This window comes from Cricetulus griseus, chromosome 3, assembly GCF_003668045.3.
Source record: "Cricetulus griseus strain 17A/GY chromosome 3, alternate assembly CriGri-PICRH-1.0, whole genome shotgun sequence".
Classification (NCBI taxonomy): domain Eukaryota; kingdom Metazoa; phylum Chordata; class Mammalia; order Rodentia; family Cricetidae; genus Cricetulus; species Cricetulus griseus.
This window is the reverse complement of record NC_048596.1, coordinates 221,919,628-221,937,165: the sequence shown is the minus strand read 5'-3', so window position 1 is coordinate 221,937,165 and position 17,538 is coordinate 221,919,628. Positions and strand designations below refer to the sequence as shown.

The 17,538-nt window shown below is 43.5% G+C and overlaps 1 protein-coding gene across 2 annotated transcripts in view; it reads right to left on the bottom strand.

Annotated features, from left to right (window-relative positions):
• Bend7 (BEN domain containing 7) overlaps window positions 1-11,442 on the bottom strand; it is a 78,314-nt gene extending 66,872 nt beyond the window's left edge. For both annotated transcript variants that reach the window (XM_027405196.2, XM_027405197.2), the window contains exons 1-2: window positions 11,382-11,442; window positions 9,089-9,172 (exon numbers count right to left, since the gene is read on the bottom strand). In XM_027405196.2, coding sequence (XP_027260997.1) covers window positions 9,089-9,172; window positions 11,382-11,442 — 145 coding nt within the window. The remainder of the gene's footprint in view (window positions 1-9,088; window positions 9,173-11,381) is intronic.
• Between the last annotated feature and the right edge of the window lie 6,096 nt (window positions 11,443-17,538).

Here is a 17,538-nt window from a genome sequence, read left to right as displayed (position 1 = left end):
AGGATAGAATGAAGACCTCACTGCACTACTGCAGAGGAAATTCCCACAAAAGAAACTGTCCCTACTCAATGTATTGGCTCACTCAGACTAACTGACAATTGGTAGGAAATTACAGTTAGCATGGTTCAACGTAGTACTCATTCACTCAAGAATGGTTATTAAAGCTGGCAGTGATGGCACATGCCTTTAATCCCAGCACTTGGGAGGCAAAGGCAGGTAGATCTCTGTGAGTTCAAGGCCAGCCTGGTCTACACAATGAGTTCCAGAACTGCCAAGGTTACACAGAGAAACTCTGTCTCCAAAAACCAACCAACCAACAAACAAGCAATGGTTATTAAAAGCCCATCCTGTACCAAATATTGCAATAGGAAAACAGTAAGTATTTAAACTCAGAAGCCTTGCCCTTCAAGAAACTTAAGCTGAACCTGGAATAAATGAAAGGGGACCACACAGAGGGTGGAAGAGGTCACTTGAGACTGAGACCAGCAGTAGATATGCCCAGGAATATGCACTGCAATATTTCAGGGGCACCTTCACAAGTGGTGTGTGTCTAAGGCCATGGAGGTAGAAGAAGGTTAGCACACAGTGTCTCAACAGCATCCTGTTTCCGAGGGATAGGCTGGGGTGGGGGCTCTTATAAAGCTAGTGAAATAGGAAACATACAACATCCCATTGCTAGTATTGACATATTTTACTTGTGAAATGAGAGGTCCAATTAGTTGCTAAATGTCACCAGGGTAAGAACTTTTAAGAGGCCAGGCGGTGGTGGCGCCCACCTTTAATCCCAGCACTCAAGAGGCAGAGGCAGGCAGATCTCTGTGAGTTCTAGAGCTGTATGCTCTACAAGAGCTAGTTCCAGGACAGGCTCCAATGCCTGTCTCGAGAGAAACCTGTCTCGAACCCCCCCCCCAAAAAAAAAAAAAAAAAGAGCTTTTAAGAGATCAAAGAGTTGAGTAACCAAGTTTTAAACTGGATGGTTTCACTTCAAACCAAGCTTAAAATCAGACCCTTTTTTCCCCTTCATTCATCAAAAAACTATTGATGTTCTGGGCAGAGCCAACCCCTAGTCTACAATGTAGCAGGAGAGGTCCATGAATAAACTACTTATGTTTCTACTTTAATAGGCATCTCAGGAATGCTGCAGGGAAGAGGCAGGGGAATGCATGCTGACTACCTAGAGGAATGACAGAGAGAACCAATGAAAGAGGAAGACGGGTGGCAAGGAGAGGTGACAAGGTGCAGGTGACAAGGAGAGGTGACAGTTTGAGGAAGCAGGCCTGCTGTAAGAGTGAAAAGTGGCTGGTCCAGCTGAGTATAGGGACTGAGAAGGGAAGTGTCGGGAATAAATGGGAAGGAGACACAGCTTGTGCTTGGGACCCTAACATGCTAAGGAGTATGGGTCTTAACTAGAAAGCATGAAATGAAGGAGAATGTCAAGCATGGGGAGCAAGCCAATGTGTGTGTGATGCTGGAAAGAAATTAGAGGTGCTCCTGGATCAACTACTCCATGTTAGGGCTTCTGGCATGCCCAGGCTGTCTTTCCTGCTGCTGCTGCTGCTGCTGTATCCCTTTCTAGGTTGTTTTCTCTCCAATAATCTGTTACTTACAAGAATAACAGGTTTCCTGTATCAATATCCTAGGTCTATTTTTAACTTTGAGATGCAAAATACACTGTTCCAAAATCTTTACTTTTCTTATAGAAGTCCATATATTTTTTTTATTTTTAAGTATAAGCATATTGTCATGGGAAGCAGGAGGGAGAAACTACCAATATGTTTCAGACACTGCCCTTCAAGGACATTTTTTAATGACCTAATCACAGTGTAGGAGAAGTAAATTGTGACATCTACACTTCTCACTTAAGGAGCCTTCCTGAGAAAGGTAACCTTCCTTAAGACAGATATTGCCCCCGTGTGGGTCCCCAACAGTGGGTGTGGGTGATATCAGCCTCAATGTCCTTGTAGGGCCCCCTGGGAAGGTGTGACTTGAGCAGCTGTGCTCAGGGCCTCTGTTCCCCCAGAAAGGTGATGGCTGGTAGGCTTACTGTTGAAATTGTATAATGTACAGCTTTATTTTCTTTAAATTAAAACCTGCTTTGTGAGGACTCTGAGAACTAGGCAGCATTAGCCATGGTTTTAAATGGGTATTATCTCAGGCACTTTGCATCTATGAAGTGGTTCCAATATCAGGGCAAGTTTCAACACAAGCAGAGCATGTGGCCTCTCAATTTTAGTTTTCAACATGATACTGACTTTTACATGCAAGTTTCTCTCCTTTTTGAACTTTTCTGGATTTTTTTAAAAGAAGTATTTCAAATTGTATCTCACGACCAGCATCAGACAACCCAAATTTTAGCTTTAATGTGTGTAGTGGTTTGAATGATAATGCCCCCATAGGCTCATATGTTTGAATGTTTGGTTTCCAATTGGTGGACTGTTTAGGAAGGTTTAAGAAGGAAGGCCTTGTTGGAGGAGGTGTGTCCCTGGGGGTGGGCTTTGGAAGTTTCAAGCCAGGTACAGTCTTACTCTGTCTCCTGACTGAGGGTCAGGATGTAAGCTCTCAGCTACTGCTCCAGCACCATACCTGCCTGCCACTATGCTTCCACCATGATGATCACGGTTGAACCCTCTGACACTGTATGTTTTTTGTTTTTCAAGACAGGATTTCTCTGAGCAGCCCTGGCTGTCCTGGAACTCACTCTGTAGACCAGGCTGGTCTCCAACTCACAGAGATCTGCTGCCTGTACCTCCCAAGTGCTGGGATTAAAGGCGTGTGTTACCACTTTCCAGCTAAATACTTCCCTTCATAAGTTGCTTTGGTCATGGTGTTTCATCACAGCAACAGAACAGTAAACTAAGACAGCATGGTAGATTACAAGAACCTCCTCAAAGAGGCTCTTTGTTGCAAAAGTTGCGATAGAGTAGGTCATTTAAGTGAATCTTCTTCAGTTTGATGAAACAGTGTCTGATACATCCACATACTTAATGAGAGGCCTAAGACTTACAGCTGAGCACCATTATAAATACAACACTATACCAAGTGCTTCAGAGGATCTGAAGAGAAATTCAGGCCACACTTGCCTCTAGGATCGGACAAGCCACATCAGGACAGATTAGGAGAGGTGGTGAAAATAAACAAACAGTTCAATGTGACAACTGTTAGAAACAGGGTTGGGGAAGGACTTGCATGGTTACCTAGATCACAATAAAGCCACGCACAAAAATAAAGATGAGGCAGTATGTGGTAAGTACCAGAAAGAACTAGTGTTGTTCCTCAATAGTAAAACATGCAGAAGAGAAACACTCTGAATTTGGAAGAAGAAGTGGGAAATGAACAACGGGAATTAAGAGCACAGTCTCCAGTGTGAAAAGATGTTATTTAGGACTCTCTATGCTGAAGAAGAATCTGATGAAGTAGTCTGGCAGGCAATATTACTCTATCAAGAGTTTTGTTTGAGGTGTCATTGTTTTAGTTTTATTTTTAAAATGTGTGTAGGTTTTTTGCTTGGCATGTATATCTGTGCACCACATGCATGCAGTGTCTGTGGAATCCAGAAGAGGAGACCAGGTCCCTGGAATCGGAGTTACAGATGGTCATGTGTGTCATGTAGGTACTGGGTCCTCTGCAAGAGCAGTCAGTGCTCCTAAGCACTGAGCCATCTCTTCAGCCTCTCGAGGTGTCATTAACTGCTCATCTGAGATCAAACTGAACATTTCTGAACCTAAGCCTGCTTTTTCTGCGCTGTGGTATAAAGTGACCAGGCCTGTGGCCTCGGCAGAATTGGAACTGAACTTCAGACCCCGTGAGGACAGATAGCATTTCAATAGAAGTCTGGACATGGGACAAGGCATGAAGCAGCTCTGATTAGAGGGCAGAGATAAGAACATAAGGAACCTCAGGGCCTATGAGAAAAGAACAGTTTGCATGGAACATTTTTTTCAGTGAGAGTAAGCAAAAGTGAAGGATGGGAAGGTAAGCTAGGAAGACAAGCAGGAAGATGAGGAGGACAAGCCATACTTTCTCCACCAAGCAGAAGCAGAAAGAATCGGGTCAGACCACACTCAAACCCAGTTACTGGCTTCCATACCTTGGGGCTAGTATACACTTCTACAGACCCACTTCTCTCCTCTACAAATGGAAATGTCTGCTCAGAAGCAGTGTGAGTTAAGACTGAAAGTGTGGAAGTGCCAAGCACACAGGAGACCATGAAGAACCCTCTCTTTCTGTGTGGTTCCCGAGCTTCTCCAGCTCTGTGTTATAAACAACCTCCTACCTGGGTGCCCATCTTCATCTGAGAGGTCCTACTTACTGGGGAGCAGGCATCAGGAGGCAGGGAGGTTATGGCAAATTTGGACATTAGATGCTGCATGCTCAGTTAAGAGAAACCAACTTGATTCTATAGTACCTGAAGAGAAGAGCCACTCAGTCAGAACAGCTCATGTGAGTAGAATGGGGCAGTGAGGAAAAGGATTAGCAGCAACTCTGCCAGGGCCAAAGATCTCAGAACAGGTGTCTACAGACCTTATTTTAACCATGGTCAACTGCTAGCAACTGTAAGGCTTAAGCAAGTCACTTTTATCCCTGAGATAAGTCTCTCATTTGTAAAACAGGAGGTGGACCAAGGTCTATTTCCAAGTCTAGCAGTGGTAGTAATTACATGAAAATGAAAGCAGTGAGACAAGACTAACTACAAATGCCTCCCCCCCACTCTAGATAGCCCAGTAGCAGCTTAAGAAAGACAAAGTCTGCATCCAAAGGTATAATACATCTAATGACACAGGTGACTTGCTAACAATGAAGAAGGCTGCAAGTGTTCCTGAAGTCTCTAGGGGATCCTGGAGTATGATCACATTTTGGTGCTGATTGCAACCTTAGGAAACATGGAGTTCAAGGTTTACTAAACAATGACTGCAGTACTCCAACAAGCCGGAGATTCAGAGGACTATTATAGGGGTATGTGAGGCTCTCTGGGTCTCCTTCACTCATTGGGACAGCTCTGCTTTCCTTTTATCAGCGGTACATGCTGGGGACCCTGCAGGGGAGTGCATCTGAATAAGCATAACATGTGGTCAAGGGAAGAATTTGTGGGGAGTCACACTGGTTTGCATCCCAGTTCTCCCACCAAGCAACTCTGTAAACTCTCCAGTTCTCCTAAGAATAGGAATGACAGTACTTTTATTAGGACAATGAATGGAATAACTTACCAAGTTCTTAGCATTATATTGCATCTGGCTTTTGGTAAGTGGTACCTACATTTGCCATATTCCTAGCACACAGAGATGCCCCCTCACTGTACCATCAAGGGAGAGAAGCACTGATAAGAAAAAGACCAGGTACAGAGACTATAACTGGGTGTGGTGCTGAGGGTGAAACTTCTGTTAAGAGGCCCGAATGAAACATTTTAGATCCCAAAAGCTGGTATTTGAGGATTCTGTCTTTTTCCATATTCTTGGTTCCCTTTACCCCCAGGTTACATTCAATTCTCGGCATGCTATCTGATGAAACATCAAGGGTTCTGTCCTTTTGGGATGGTCCCAGGCAGTACTTTGTGAGGCCATCCAAGAACTGAGGTGGGACCCAGGCTACCTAATCCCTAAGTAAAGATTGGCTGTCCCAGGGAACAGTCCCTGCACTGTGGTCAGGGACTAAATTTCTAGTTTGAAGAGGTGGTGTCTTCTCAGTGTGTTCTCTTGAGATCCTGCAGCCCGTGGTAGAGGCAGTTCTCATCAAGAAAGAGATGACGAATTCAAAGCTCTCAACCCCAGTCAAAGGCATCACTGCTTCATCTGCTGAAAGCTATGTTACTAATGAAATGAAAAAGAACAAGACAAACAGGGGTTGGCGCAAATGTAATTGGAGCTCAAGAAATATTTACCAAGTGAATAAAAGAATGAGGCTTGAACACCCAAAGAAGAAACATGCCTCAGATTAACATACCACAAAAGTAAATCTGAATTAAAATCTAACGTATAAGAAGGGGCTAAAGCCTCAATAACCTGTCACTTGGCTCAACCTTTCACCTGAGCTTTGGTTCCATTATTATGGAAATAACAACAACTGCCCTGATTATTCTCAGATAACAGGAGAATACACTCTCCATGCAACACCCACTTTAGTTCTAACAGTAAAGATGCCTATCTGCTTATCACTCTGTGCTGGCCATTACCACCCTTTTCACCAGGAATCTTCTGCCTATGCAAATCTCTGCAGTTCAAGGTCTAGCTCCCCACCCTACCCTTCCAACTAGCTCTTGCTCCTTTCCCTGTTCATTTCCAACTGTCCTTTAATTACTGTTCAGGAAGAGAGAGACTCCTGGTGGAGTGTTTAAAGCTCAGGTCAAACTTGCCCTACGCCTTATCAAAGATGAGGGTGAAGACACTGTTACAGGTACGCTGTGAGGAGTAAATCAGAACATTGATCTAAAGAGCCTTGCACACTTCACTCAACCCTCTGCTGTAGTGACTGCTGCACACTGCACCTTACTGCTTCCACACCCCCTAAAAGATTTGAGTCCTCGAGTAGGGTCTCTGTCCTATCCATTTCTGATCCCATTCACATTACAGAAAGGGGCTCAGCTCACAGTTATTTCCTCACAGAAACACTTGTTGAATTGATGAAACACATTATTTCCCTTCAAACAGTGCTCAAATCTTCACTGTAGTTTCAGAGGGCTAGCTTTGAGAAAGTCAAAGTCCACAGGGTAAAGTTACCTCTTATAACCCTTAATCAAATCAAAAGCATGTGAGTAATTCCCAAAGCACTTACACAAGCCATCATTCTAGGGAGATACTTTACCACGCTGGGTATGTTACGTTAGTTAGCTGCCTACATAGTCCAAGGAAATAGATTTGATGTGGGAAGCTCTGCCAAACTCTAAGAGACTCCCTATTCCCGAGACTTGTATTTGGATCTCATAGATGCAGAGCGATATAAAAAACACACATGTCTGAATACTGAAAGTCCTACGTAAATCACGGGAGTTATGTGCGAGTATGTTTTACAGGTATACACTTCTCAAATATGTAAGTATCCAACTCTCCTAGCGCCACACCCTAGGTAATATTAGGGAACAAGCCTGATATAAATCTATGTTTTAAGAAGAATAACATAAATCGTAACACGGTCAACAACAAAATTCTTAATTTCAGATGTTATCTGGAATTTCTTGCTCTAGAAATCATGTTTCCAAATGATCTGCACTTCTTTTTAATTCTTTGGGAAGCATATCTGAACTTCCCCAGAACAGGTACTTACTTAGTCTCTGAGCTGTTGTTTCCAAAGGCCTTCTACAAACCACTTTCAAGATGACTTCACGCCTGGTTCTTTTATCTTCAATTCAGATACGGAAGAAAGAACATTTGCCCTGTCTAAGAGCTTGCATTTTACTAAATCAAAAGTATGAGCATCCTGCTCTTCTTCAACCTTCTTCCAGTCTCACTAGTCATGACTATCCAGCATCATCACTATTTTTCAAGCAACTAACAGGAAGGAGCTTCGAGGAGACTTTTGCTGCACAAGAACTAAATCCAGAACATGATGTTCCACTTACATGAGAAATGTAAAATTTCTACCAGAAGGCAAATTCATCTTCTCAAATGGCTACATCAAGTGGTCCCTAAAGAACTCATCTGACCCAGGATAGTGCTCTGAATAGAGTCCAAAGTGAGACATGTCTCTTTCTGGGTCCTAGCACCTCACTTGATTTTTGGTGTTCAGTGCTCACAACAGCCAATTTGTACTAGGAGTGGTGTTGGTCTTGGGAATGTTCTCTACCTTATTAGAAAGATCTGAACACCTGTTAGGATTGTTCTGGAAGGGCTGCTATGTTTCCTGATATTACCTTTGTGAGTGAGACTTCTGCCTGGCCCGCCCTTTACACCCTCCGCTCCCTTTCTCTTCCTTAGACCAAAACAGAGAGAAAACACTATCTCGAAACTGTTAAAATGTTTTCATCTAAAAAAAACTACCAATGGGGTCTACACAGCAATCCAGCCACAGGCATCCCCATCCCCAGTCACTGGGTAGTTCTGGCTCTTGCTCTCAACGGCTCTTACCCTGACTTTGTCACGTGTTCTGCCTCCTGGTTGTACAGTACCTGGCCCTTACCCTACTACCTGGGGTTGTAGAGAGTCCAGGATGGACAAAGTTGAAGCCAAATGTCACCATTTTCCCTGCACTTTGCCTTGTTAAGCACTCTGAGAGGGAACATCCTAGACAGTTTGATTTTTGGCTCAAAGGCTGCAGACAACAACTGGATATGCAAGATTCTTCACATACATACTTGATGGCCATGCTACACCTGGCAAACAGGCTACCCTTCTGGCAATGCCACTTGTCAGTAGGGTTATGGGATGCTGCCTTTGCTCTGTCTGTCCCTGAGGTAGGAAAACCAGGAAGGACAGTGACAGGTGACAAGCAGCGCTCTTCTCTCTGACCACAGGTATTAGTGAGAAGGATGCAGCCAGAAACAAAAAGCTGTTTGGTAGTAACTGGCATTATCAGGAGGTGGTTAGGCAGACAATCACACTTTTATCCTCCTTACGCTTTTTGACTGTAGATTTAATTTAATTTTGTCATGGCAGGATTAGCAACCAGGCCATAGAGGTGAAGGGACATTATAATAAGACAGCACATTAATCCTCTATCCCACCCAAGGCAGAAGCAAAACCAAACAAATAGCAGCTTCCTGGAAATTGAATTTCTGTTATCCAGATGTCAAAGATGTAATACCCCAATTACACAAACTATTGCCAGTGAAGCATGCCAGCGAATATGCAATGTAAATGGGGTGAGCACCGAGCGACAAAACTGCGCAGTCAGCATCTGGCTCTGTGACTGAGTGATAATTAGCACTGTGTGTAGACACTAATAAACATTTATGTCTGAAATTACAACTTTTAGCAATGTTAATAAGGGATATATTGGCAATCTGTAAAATAAAAGGTCTTGAATGAAAAGAATGTCATACATTAAGCGATGGCAGACATTTCCCCTTCTTGCACAATCTCTTCCCCCAACCCTGCCCCTGAAATTGCAAATGGCCACACCATGCTGTTTTGCTGAGAAATTAATTGACATAGGAACCTACCTAAAAAAATGGGTTGTGTCTCTTTGGTCTCCCCATTAACATCATTGCTGAATTCTGAGATCTTATACACCTCATGGTGATAATCTGGCACGAGAAAATAACCGAAAATTAGAATTTTAATGATTTCAAGAAAGAGGAATAAGCAATTCAAGACTCCCGTTCTCTATATGTGTAACTTACAGGTATATTTTCAAGACTCTCACAGAGATTGTAGTCAACAGAAACCACTCAAACTTGGCTCTCTGTGAAGTACACAAACTTTAAACATTACTTTGACTTTACAGACAGCTATGCTTGGTTAGTTTTCACAGTAAAGTTTGCCCTCAGATACCAATTATCAGGTTTCTTTTCTCTGAGACAGCAAAGACATTTGTAAGAAAAAGAAAAATCTTGCCGATTTGAGGGCCAGGGGAGTCTCCCAAATTTATTTCCACTGCCCATTTTTGAGAGCATCTCACTAGTAGTTTGCTTCAAAACTACCTCTTGACTCAGTTTACTCAGAGCATCTAAGCTTCAAAGTAAGCACATTTTTTTCCAAAAAGATACTGATGTGTTATTTAAAAAAAAAAAAAGAGGATACTTCGAAAAGAAACAAGATTTTTACCTTTCACATAAGTTAATCTTTTGCATTAAACTACTGTACTTTATTGAACACAAAATAGTTTTAGCATTCCTTCAAAAATTTTTTTGAAAAGCACCTGCACAGCAGAATCAAACTCATCTTAAAAAAAAGAAGGAAGAACTTGCTATATCAGATTTTCAAATACAACATCTTAAAATTTCCTGTGGAAGCTACAGAACTTTGGTAACTTTACAAAGTGGAATCACTCGGGTATGAAAAGAGAGGTCTCTTTCCATCAACTATCCAAGCTTTCACAGGACAATGTGACAAAACTGCCCTCTCTTTTAAGACAGAGTAGTCAGTTCCCGGAGGTCATAGACAGAAAAGCAGCCCCTAGTCCTGAATGGAGCACATTGTATCAACAGGGCCATTACACATGGAGAGATTTACAAAGTACAAAAACCGAGTAATCAACATCCTTGTTGGTGGGGTGGGGTATACCAAGAAAGAAGAGCCAAATATTTTGAATACATACACTATTTCAGGCCTCTATCATTAAACAGTACAAAACTAAATTAGGGGAAACACAGATGAGCAGATCCTCAAAATGTCTATAATTAAACCATTTCCAGACTAACCAAAAGTAGGCTTCATAGAATCCTTCTTTCAGCTTAGCTGAGTTTGAGAAACTTGATGGCTTGAAATCACCCTCCAATATCCATTTGTTTACACGTGAATTCTCAGGTCCTTGGAACAATCACGTGGTTCTCTACTCTAATGCCAATGCTAGATAAAAATCACTCAGGGAAAGTGGACAGGTTCTGTGATTTGGCTTTGACCTCAAGTTGATTCATAGATATTTAAAGAAGGTGGATTGAAACTAAGTATTAGGGCCCGTGACATTACCATGGGGGTGGAGGGATGTCACCCCTTTCGTTTATTAAGGTGACACAAGACATTTTGACAGGTGTATTCCTTATCTTGAGTTGTCATCATTTTTTAAAAAAAGACTCAGATCAGGAAGATCAGTTCGAATAAGTAACAGAACCCAGGAGACACTATTCAACTTTCTCCTCCCCGGACAAAAAAAAAAAAAAAAAAAAGCATAAAGAGTGTGCTGTACACCTGTTAGTCGGCAGGACCTAGCTGGGATTTTCTTTCTTTCTTTCTTGTAATGACACTTTGGCTGACTGGTAGGCGATCTAGTCTTAAAACACCTTTCCACCCAAACCACTCAACTAGAAAAGATGCTGTATGTCAACAATTTCTGTTTTCAGCTTGGATCCCTAATGAGCTGATTCTTCTTAGAAAGAACAATGATCATCTTTTTCCCCCTCCCTTCTCTTTGCGGGGTGGAAAAATGAAAACAAAAACAAATCTCAGTATATGGTCGGCCTGCCGGCCAGGCAAACCGTCAGCCACCTCAGCCCAGCGGCGGCCACGGCGGCGGCACCCCCGAGAGGGCTCGGCTCCCCGGTGTCATTGTTTGCTAATTTCCTGACGTGCCCTCCGACTTGTTTACCTTCAATAACACCCTGTGGGTCCCCTCAGGCACAACTTTCCCCGCGGCGGGGCGTGTACGGCCCGCGGGGCCCCAGGTTCGGGCGGGGATGAGGGGGTCGTGGCGGGCGCGCCCCCGGCGTGGAGCCCGCGGGCGGCCGGGGCGCGCGGGGCCGAGTGCGCGGAGCGCGGCGCCGGCTTCCCGCCGCTGTCCCCGGGCCGGCCGCTTACCTCGGCTCACCAGTTTGAAGCTCTGGGATTTCCTGCTTCTTTTCCTCTCGGAGAACTCCATGGTGCGGGCAAGGTGGCGGCGCGGCAGGAGACTGAGGCGGCGGCTGAGGCGGGCTCGTGGCACCGCCGCGGAGCCGCCGGGACCAAGGTCCGCGTCTCGATCGGCGGGGGAGGCCGAGGGACGGGAGGAACCACCGCGAGCCCGGCCGGGGGCTGCGGGAGCGGGCTCCCGGGCGAAGTTGTCCCCTCGCGCGGCGCCGCCTTCTCGGTGTCTTAGGCGCCCCCTTGGTGTCCCCTCATGCCGCCTCGCTCTTTCCCGAACGCCGCCCGCCGCAGCCCAACTTTCCGCTGGGAGCGGGGCCGGGCGGGAGCGCGAAGCTGCAGGGTGCTCGCCGCGGCCCGCCTGGGCTCAGCCTGCGGACGCGGCCCGGGGGACGCGGCTAGCCGAGGGAGGGCGGCGGCGGCAGCGGCAGCGGGCGGCAGCGGCGGGTGCGGAGCGGCGGCCGGGGCGCTGACCGCCCCCGCGGGAGGAGGGGCCGCGCCGGCGGAGGGGCGGCGCCGCCGGGACCCGGGGGCCACCTGCTGGCGGAGCCCGGCCGCCGCCATCCCCCGGGGGCCGCCGCCACCACTGGCCTCGTCCACGCCGCGCCCCAACGAGGCACGGAGGCCGCAGCGCAGCGTCCGTGGTGGCCCGGGCTCACGGAGCTGCCCCCGGGCGAACACCGCGCTCTGCGGGGCCTCCCTCCGCCGCTCCGGGAGGCGAGCTTGCCTTTAGAAATAAGCCAGGGATCACAGCTCCTCAACCGCCAGCCTTCGCTCTGTCTGAGAGGCGGGCGGTGCCTGGGCCAGACACCGATTTTAGGCAACTTTTAGCAGGGGGTGCAGAACTTACCCATCCGCGTTTTACAAGCAAACGGGAAGAGATTCGAGAATGTGATGCTGAGAAGACTATGGGAAAGAGTGAAGTTCGATTCTTTACCCCCATCCTGAGAGCTGTAGGAGGAAGTTATATGCAAGGGGTCTGCTTGGAATGGGGCTTGGGGGAGGGGAGTACAAGGGGTGAGGAATACAAGGGGTGCAGGCTCGTAGGGAAATTGGTCATAGCAGGTGCAGGGGACTCTGCCACTTGACGCAGAGATACCAAGATAATTGACGTCCACAGATGGCCATCGGTAGTTTTATGTAATATTCTTCTTTGAGGAGCTAAGAGTGCACTCGCTGTAGGCGCCATTTCTTACAACATGTTTTAAGCGGGAATAAGAAAGATTTTTATATCATATGGGAATGGTAATACTCGAGAACATGATCTGACACGCTGCAAAGTACTGCCTCCAAATCTACGGTTTCTAGACCAAAGTACAAAGGGAAGAAAGGGATGGGCTGCTGCTCCAGCACCTTAAGGTCAGGTTGCTCTAAAGAGTCGAGAGGAAACGTGGGGGATGGGGAGGGGGGTTGTCTTAATGAATGAGATGAATCGCTCTCAAATCAGACAGCCATTCAAAAGCCACTCTAACAGTGACTTTAAGAGAAGGACAGCTACCAAGGAAGGGCAGTGTTGGAAGCAACCAGTGCAAACATACCTGGGAAATAAAACCAAAGAATGGGTGATCAGCAAACCAACTGGAGGCAATAAGATAGACATAGGTGTGGAGCAAAAGATGAAAAAGTTGGTTACACTCGGCTGGCCTGGGGTAGAGACCTAGAGCTTTCATTCAGTTCAATAAAACAAGTCCCTTTTAGAGATGCTTTTTTTTTTTTTTTTTTTTTTTTTTTTTTTTTTTTTTTTGCCTACTTCCTTTGAGATTATAGAGGCTGAGTTCTTTCCCCCAGAAAAGTGTATGAGAGGAATGAAATTGTATTTGGTGGAGTTCTTAGATTTCTTTAGAATTTTAAGAGGCAGTAAAGGGATTAATATGATAATGATTTAGGCAATTGTACCACTTGGTCCTTCCCCCACCACCTCCCTTTGAAACCACCATTTTAAAAGCCTGAAGATGTCTGGGATGTTTTTAAAGTCTGAAAACATTCTACACCTCATTCTGCGACCCGTGTGTGTGTGTGTGTGTGTGTGTGTGTGTGTGTGTGTGTGTGTGTGTGTGTGTGTTCTCTTGTCAAATGTTATTCCAATAACCCCAAGGCTGAGTACTGTGGTAATTGAGTAATGCTGAATATTGTTCATGCCTTGGGGCATAAACTAAGATTTTATTGTGCTTAAACTGTAATGAAATCATTGAAGGTGTCACCCCAGGAAGCAAATCCCTAAGGAAGATATTAACAAATCATCAACTTTAAGTATAGGTAAGAGTGTGAATTCTACCTATTGAAGGAAATATTCTTTATAAAGTTAAGGCAATATTTTAAGGAAATATCTAAAACTAATAGTAACTATTTCTTGGTCCTCAAACTCTCCAAAGGTGGTCGATGTGCAAAGAATATGAAACAGTCTGTCATGCTACATCTTAGAGAAAATCAACAAATTTTATTTACTTTCTACTAGATACAAACCACTGTGGCTTTATCTAACAAATTTATAGATCTACAGTTAGTATTAATTAATATTACACTGAAATTGCCTTGAGTGGGTAGATAGCTATGAGTCTGCTTTAGTTAACTTAATAAAATACCACAGACTGCCTGACTTAAACAAGAAATTTACTTTCATATCACTTGGAGGATTCCAAGGAGTCCAAGATCAAGGTCTGATACAGTGTGTAACAAGCTTTCTTGTCAGATTATCTTTGGAGTACCAGCCTGAAACTAATGACACAGAGACTTCTTATTAATTATGAAAGCTCAGCCTATAGCTTAGGCCTGTTCCTAACTAGCTCTTATAACTTAATTTTACCCACTAATCTACATTCTGTCATGTGATGTTACCTCTCTTCCATCCTGTTTCCTCTCCCTGTCTCCTGGCATCTCCTTCATGCCTAGATACCTACTCCTCTTCCTTTCTCTCCCTAGAAATCCCACGTATACTTGCCTAGCTAATGGCCATTGAGCATTTATTACACCAATGTAATAAATCATTAGTACATCTTCAGTAGTACATCTTCACACAGTGAATAAATATTCCACAACAACTGTGTTTCTGGGAAGGGCTCTTTTCCTTCCTTGTAAATTGTTGCCTTTTTACTGTATGCTCTCAACTGCTAGTCAAGTCTCCCTTTAATTTAAAAATATGTTTTAGATTTATTATTTATTTTATTATTTTATGTTTATAATTGTTTTGCCTGGATGTATGCCACGTGTGCTTGGTGCCTACAGAGGTCAGAAGAGGACCTTAGATCACCCAGAACAGGGGTTATGGATGGCTGTGAGCTTCCACGTGGGTGCTGAGAATCAAACTTGGGTCCTCTGCAAGAGTAACACGTGCCCTTACTTGCTGAGCCTGTTCTCCAGCCCTTTCTTTCTGCTTATGAGGCCACAAAATCTATTGGATTAGAGCCCTGCCCTTTGGACTTCCCTTAACCTTAACTCTCATCAGTTAAAGGCCCCATCTCCATATCCAGTCATATTAGAAGTTGGGGCTTCAACATACAGATTTTGAGGGTCAGTGTTGTTGATTTTGTTTGAATGTGATGTCTGGGTTGAAGTGTTCTGGCAAACCCTTTGGATCTAGTAAGGTCATTTCTGTGCTCAGTACTTACAGGTTTCCAGAAACTTCAGAACTGCAGGTTTACATGTTCCTAGAGCTTGGGGAAGACTGGGCAAATATTCCATGACATCATGCAGGCCAAACATCTTATTATGTGACTATTCCAAAAGCCAGTTGATTATATGCCAGTAAGCATAGGTTTTAATCTTTGACAAAGACCAGTAACATTAAATAATCAAAACATAAATTCTTAAAATTCTCTGAAAACTCTGTCCTAAGATAAATTAAAAGCATTATGAAAATTTCAGTCTTTATTTAGAGCTCTCTTGTCCAAAAGACATATAACACAAACCATATGTGTAATCTGGATTTTTGTATTAACTACATTAAAGGATAATGAAATTAAATTTATTTCATTAATACATTTTACTTAACTGAAACCATTAAACTATTATCACTTTGATGCATAATCAGTAGGACATTCTTGAGGCATTCTATATTCTTTCTGTACAAAGTTTTAAAACTGGTATGTGAGGTGTATTTAATACTTGGAGAATAAATCAATTCAAATTACCTAAACTTCCAGTGCTTGATACCCTCACATCATTGATGGCTGCCCTACTGGACAACTTTCAATGAGAGGGAGGAACCACAAGATTTGAACTGGCTGTGTATATAAATATGACTACAACATGGTTTCAACTGTGACATTAACCCTCACACAGGAAGAAATGAGGGAGATGGCATCATCAAGCTTGAGTTTTTCATATCTTTGGATTTTTCTGGAACTGGAAATATAGTTCCTGAATAGGTTCTGGGAATCCTCAGTATCAATCTTTGCTTTTCAGTTTTATGAGAATCATTCATCCTACAGGTTATAGACAGAATAGATAACTCTACTGTGCCCCAAATTTCTTAGTTTATTCGTGGCCTCATGCAAGTTCACATTCTAGTTTACTGTTAGTGATGAGGGAAGTATTTATAAGAGATTATATCAGTGAAATGGGATTTGGGGGATCCTGTTTAAAAGTATTACTTAATGTTTATTTTCCTTTAGGAACTCAATGTATTTATATAGGACGTAATTCTTTTAGTCATTCTCTAAGTTTACTGTATATTAATGTTCCATTTGCAACTGAAGAAAAATCCATGTTCAAAAGACCATTTTTTTTTCTTGGTAATATTAGGATGATAGCCCTGTTTCCAAAAATCTTAACAAGTGATGGTTAGCCTATCATCCCATTTCATTAAAATAAAGATTTCTGTTCTCTTTTTCTTTAGATCTAAATTAAATATAGTAAATATAGTAAAGAACACAGATCTTACATGGACACTTCATTTTATTTTACTAATATAAATATTCGTTTACCCTATAATATAAATATTCTTCACCCTAATGAAGACATGGAACTTCCTAGACATACAACACCCCCTCCTCTGTACATTCATCTCACCCTAGGAAACCACAATTCTACTTTTGTCATCTTATCTTGGATATGCCTACTGATGAACTTCATGCTTGTGAAATCATGTATTACATACTGTTTTGTATTTAAATTCTTTAATTACTACTCATATTTACATATCCATCCCCCCATTCCCTAGCCCTCCCATCCTCCCATGTTCCCCACCCAACCCCACCCACACCGCCCCACTCCTCCCCAGGGATAGTGAGGCCCTCCACTAAGGACCTTCAAAGTCTGTCATATTGTTTGGGGGGGGGCTAGGCCCTCCTTGCTGTATCTGGGCTGCAATAGTATCCCTCCATAGGGAATGGGCCCCCAAAGTCCATTTGTGCTCTAAGGATAAAGACTGGCTCCACTGATAGAGGTCCCATAGAATGTCTTGGTCTCCTAGCTGGCACCCACATTCAGAGGCCTTGGTTTGGTCTAATGCTGTTTCCCTAGCTTTATGACTAGAGTCTCCATTCTATTAGTAGGTCAGGTCCACTGTTTCTGCCGGTTTCTGCAGCACTGTCTTGGCTCCTTTGCTCATCCCTCCTCTATTTAAATTGATGTGTGCTTGTGAAATCATGTATTACATACTGTTTTGATTTTGCTGCTTCTGCTGTACATGTCCCAGAGATTTACTCATCTTGTGGATGTGATTGGTAGTTTATTTCCTTGATTTGATGTACATTGTTTTGTTAGGGACTATAGCACTTTAAAAAACCCATTCTATTGTTGATGGATAGTATTCATTTTTGCCATGTCTTTTGATGCATATAAACAATAATTCCCCAATAATTAACCAGTGATGTTGAGCACATTTTCATATGCTTATTGGTCATGCAGGCATCTGAGTTTGTGTTGGCTGTTTTTATTAATTTGAAAGAGTTCTTTCTATACTCTGAATAAAAATCTTATAGAATGTTTGTATTATTAATGGCCTCAGCAAATTTGTATCTTATATTTTTATTCTCAATGGTCTTAACTTTAATGAAGTTGAGTTTTTAAGTCTTATGGCATATTAAGATACTATCTTCTGGGGCTGGAGAGATGACTCAGCACTTAAGAACACTCAGTAGCTGCTCTTCTAGAGGACCCGGGTTCAATTCCCAGC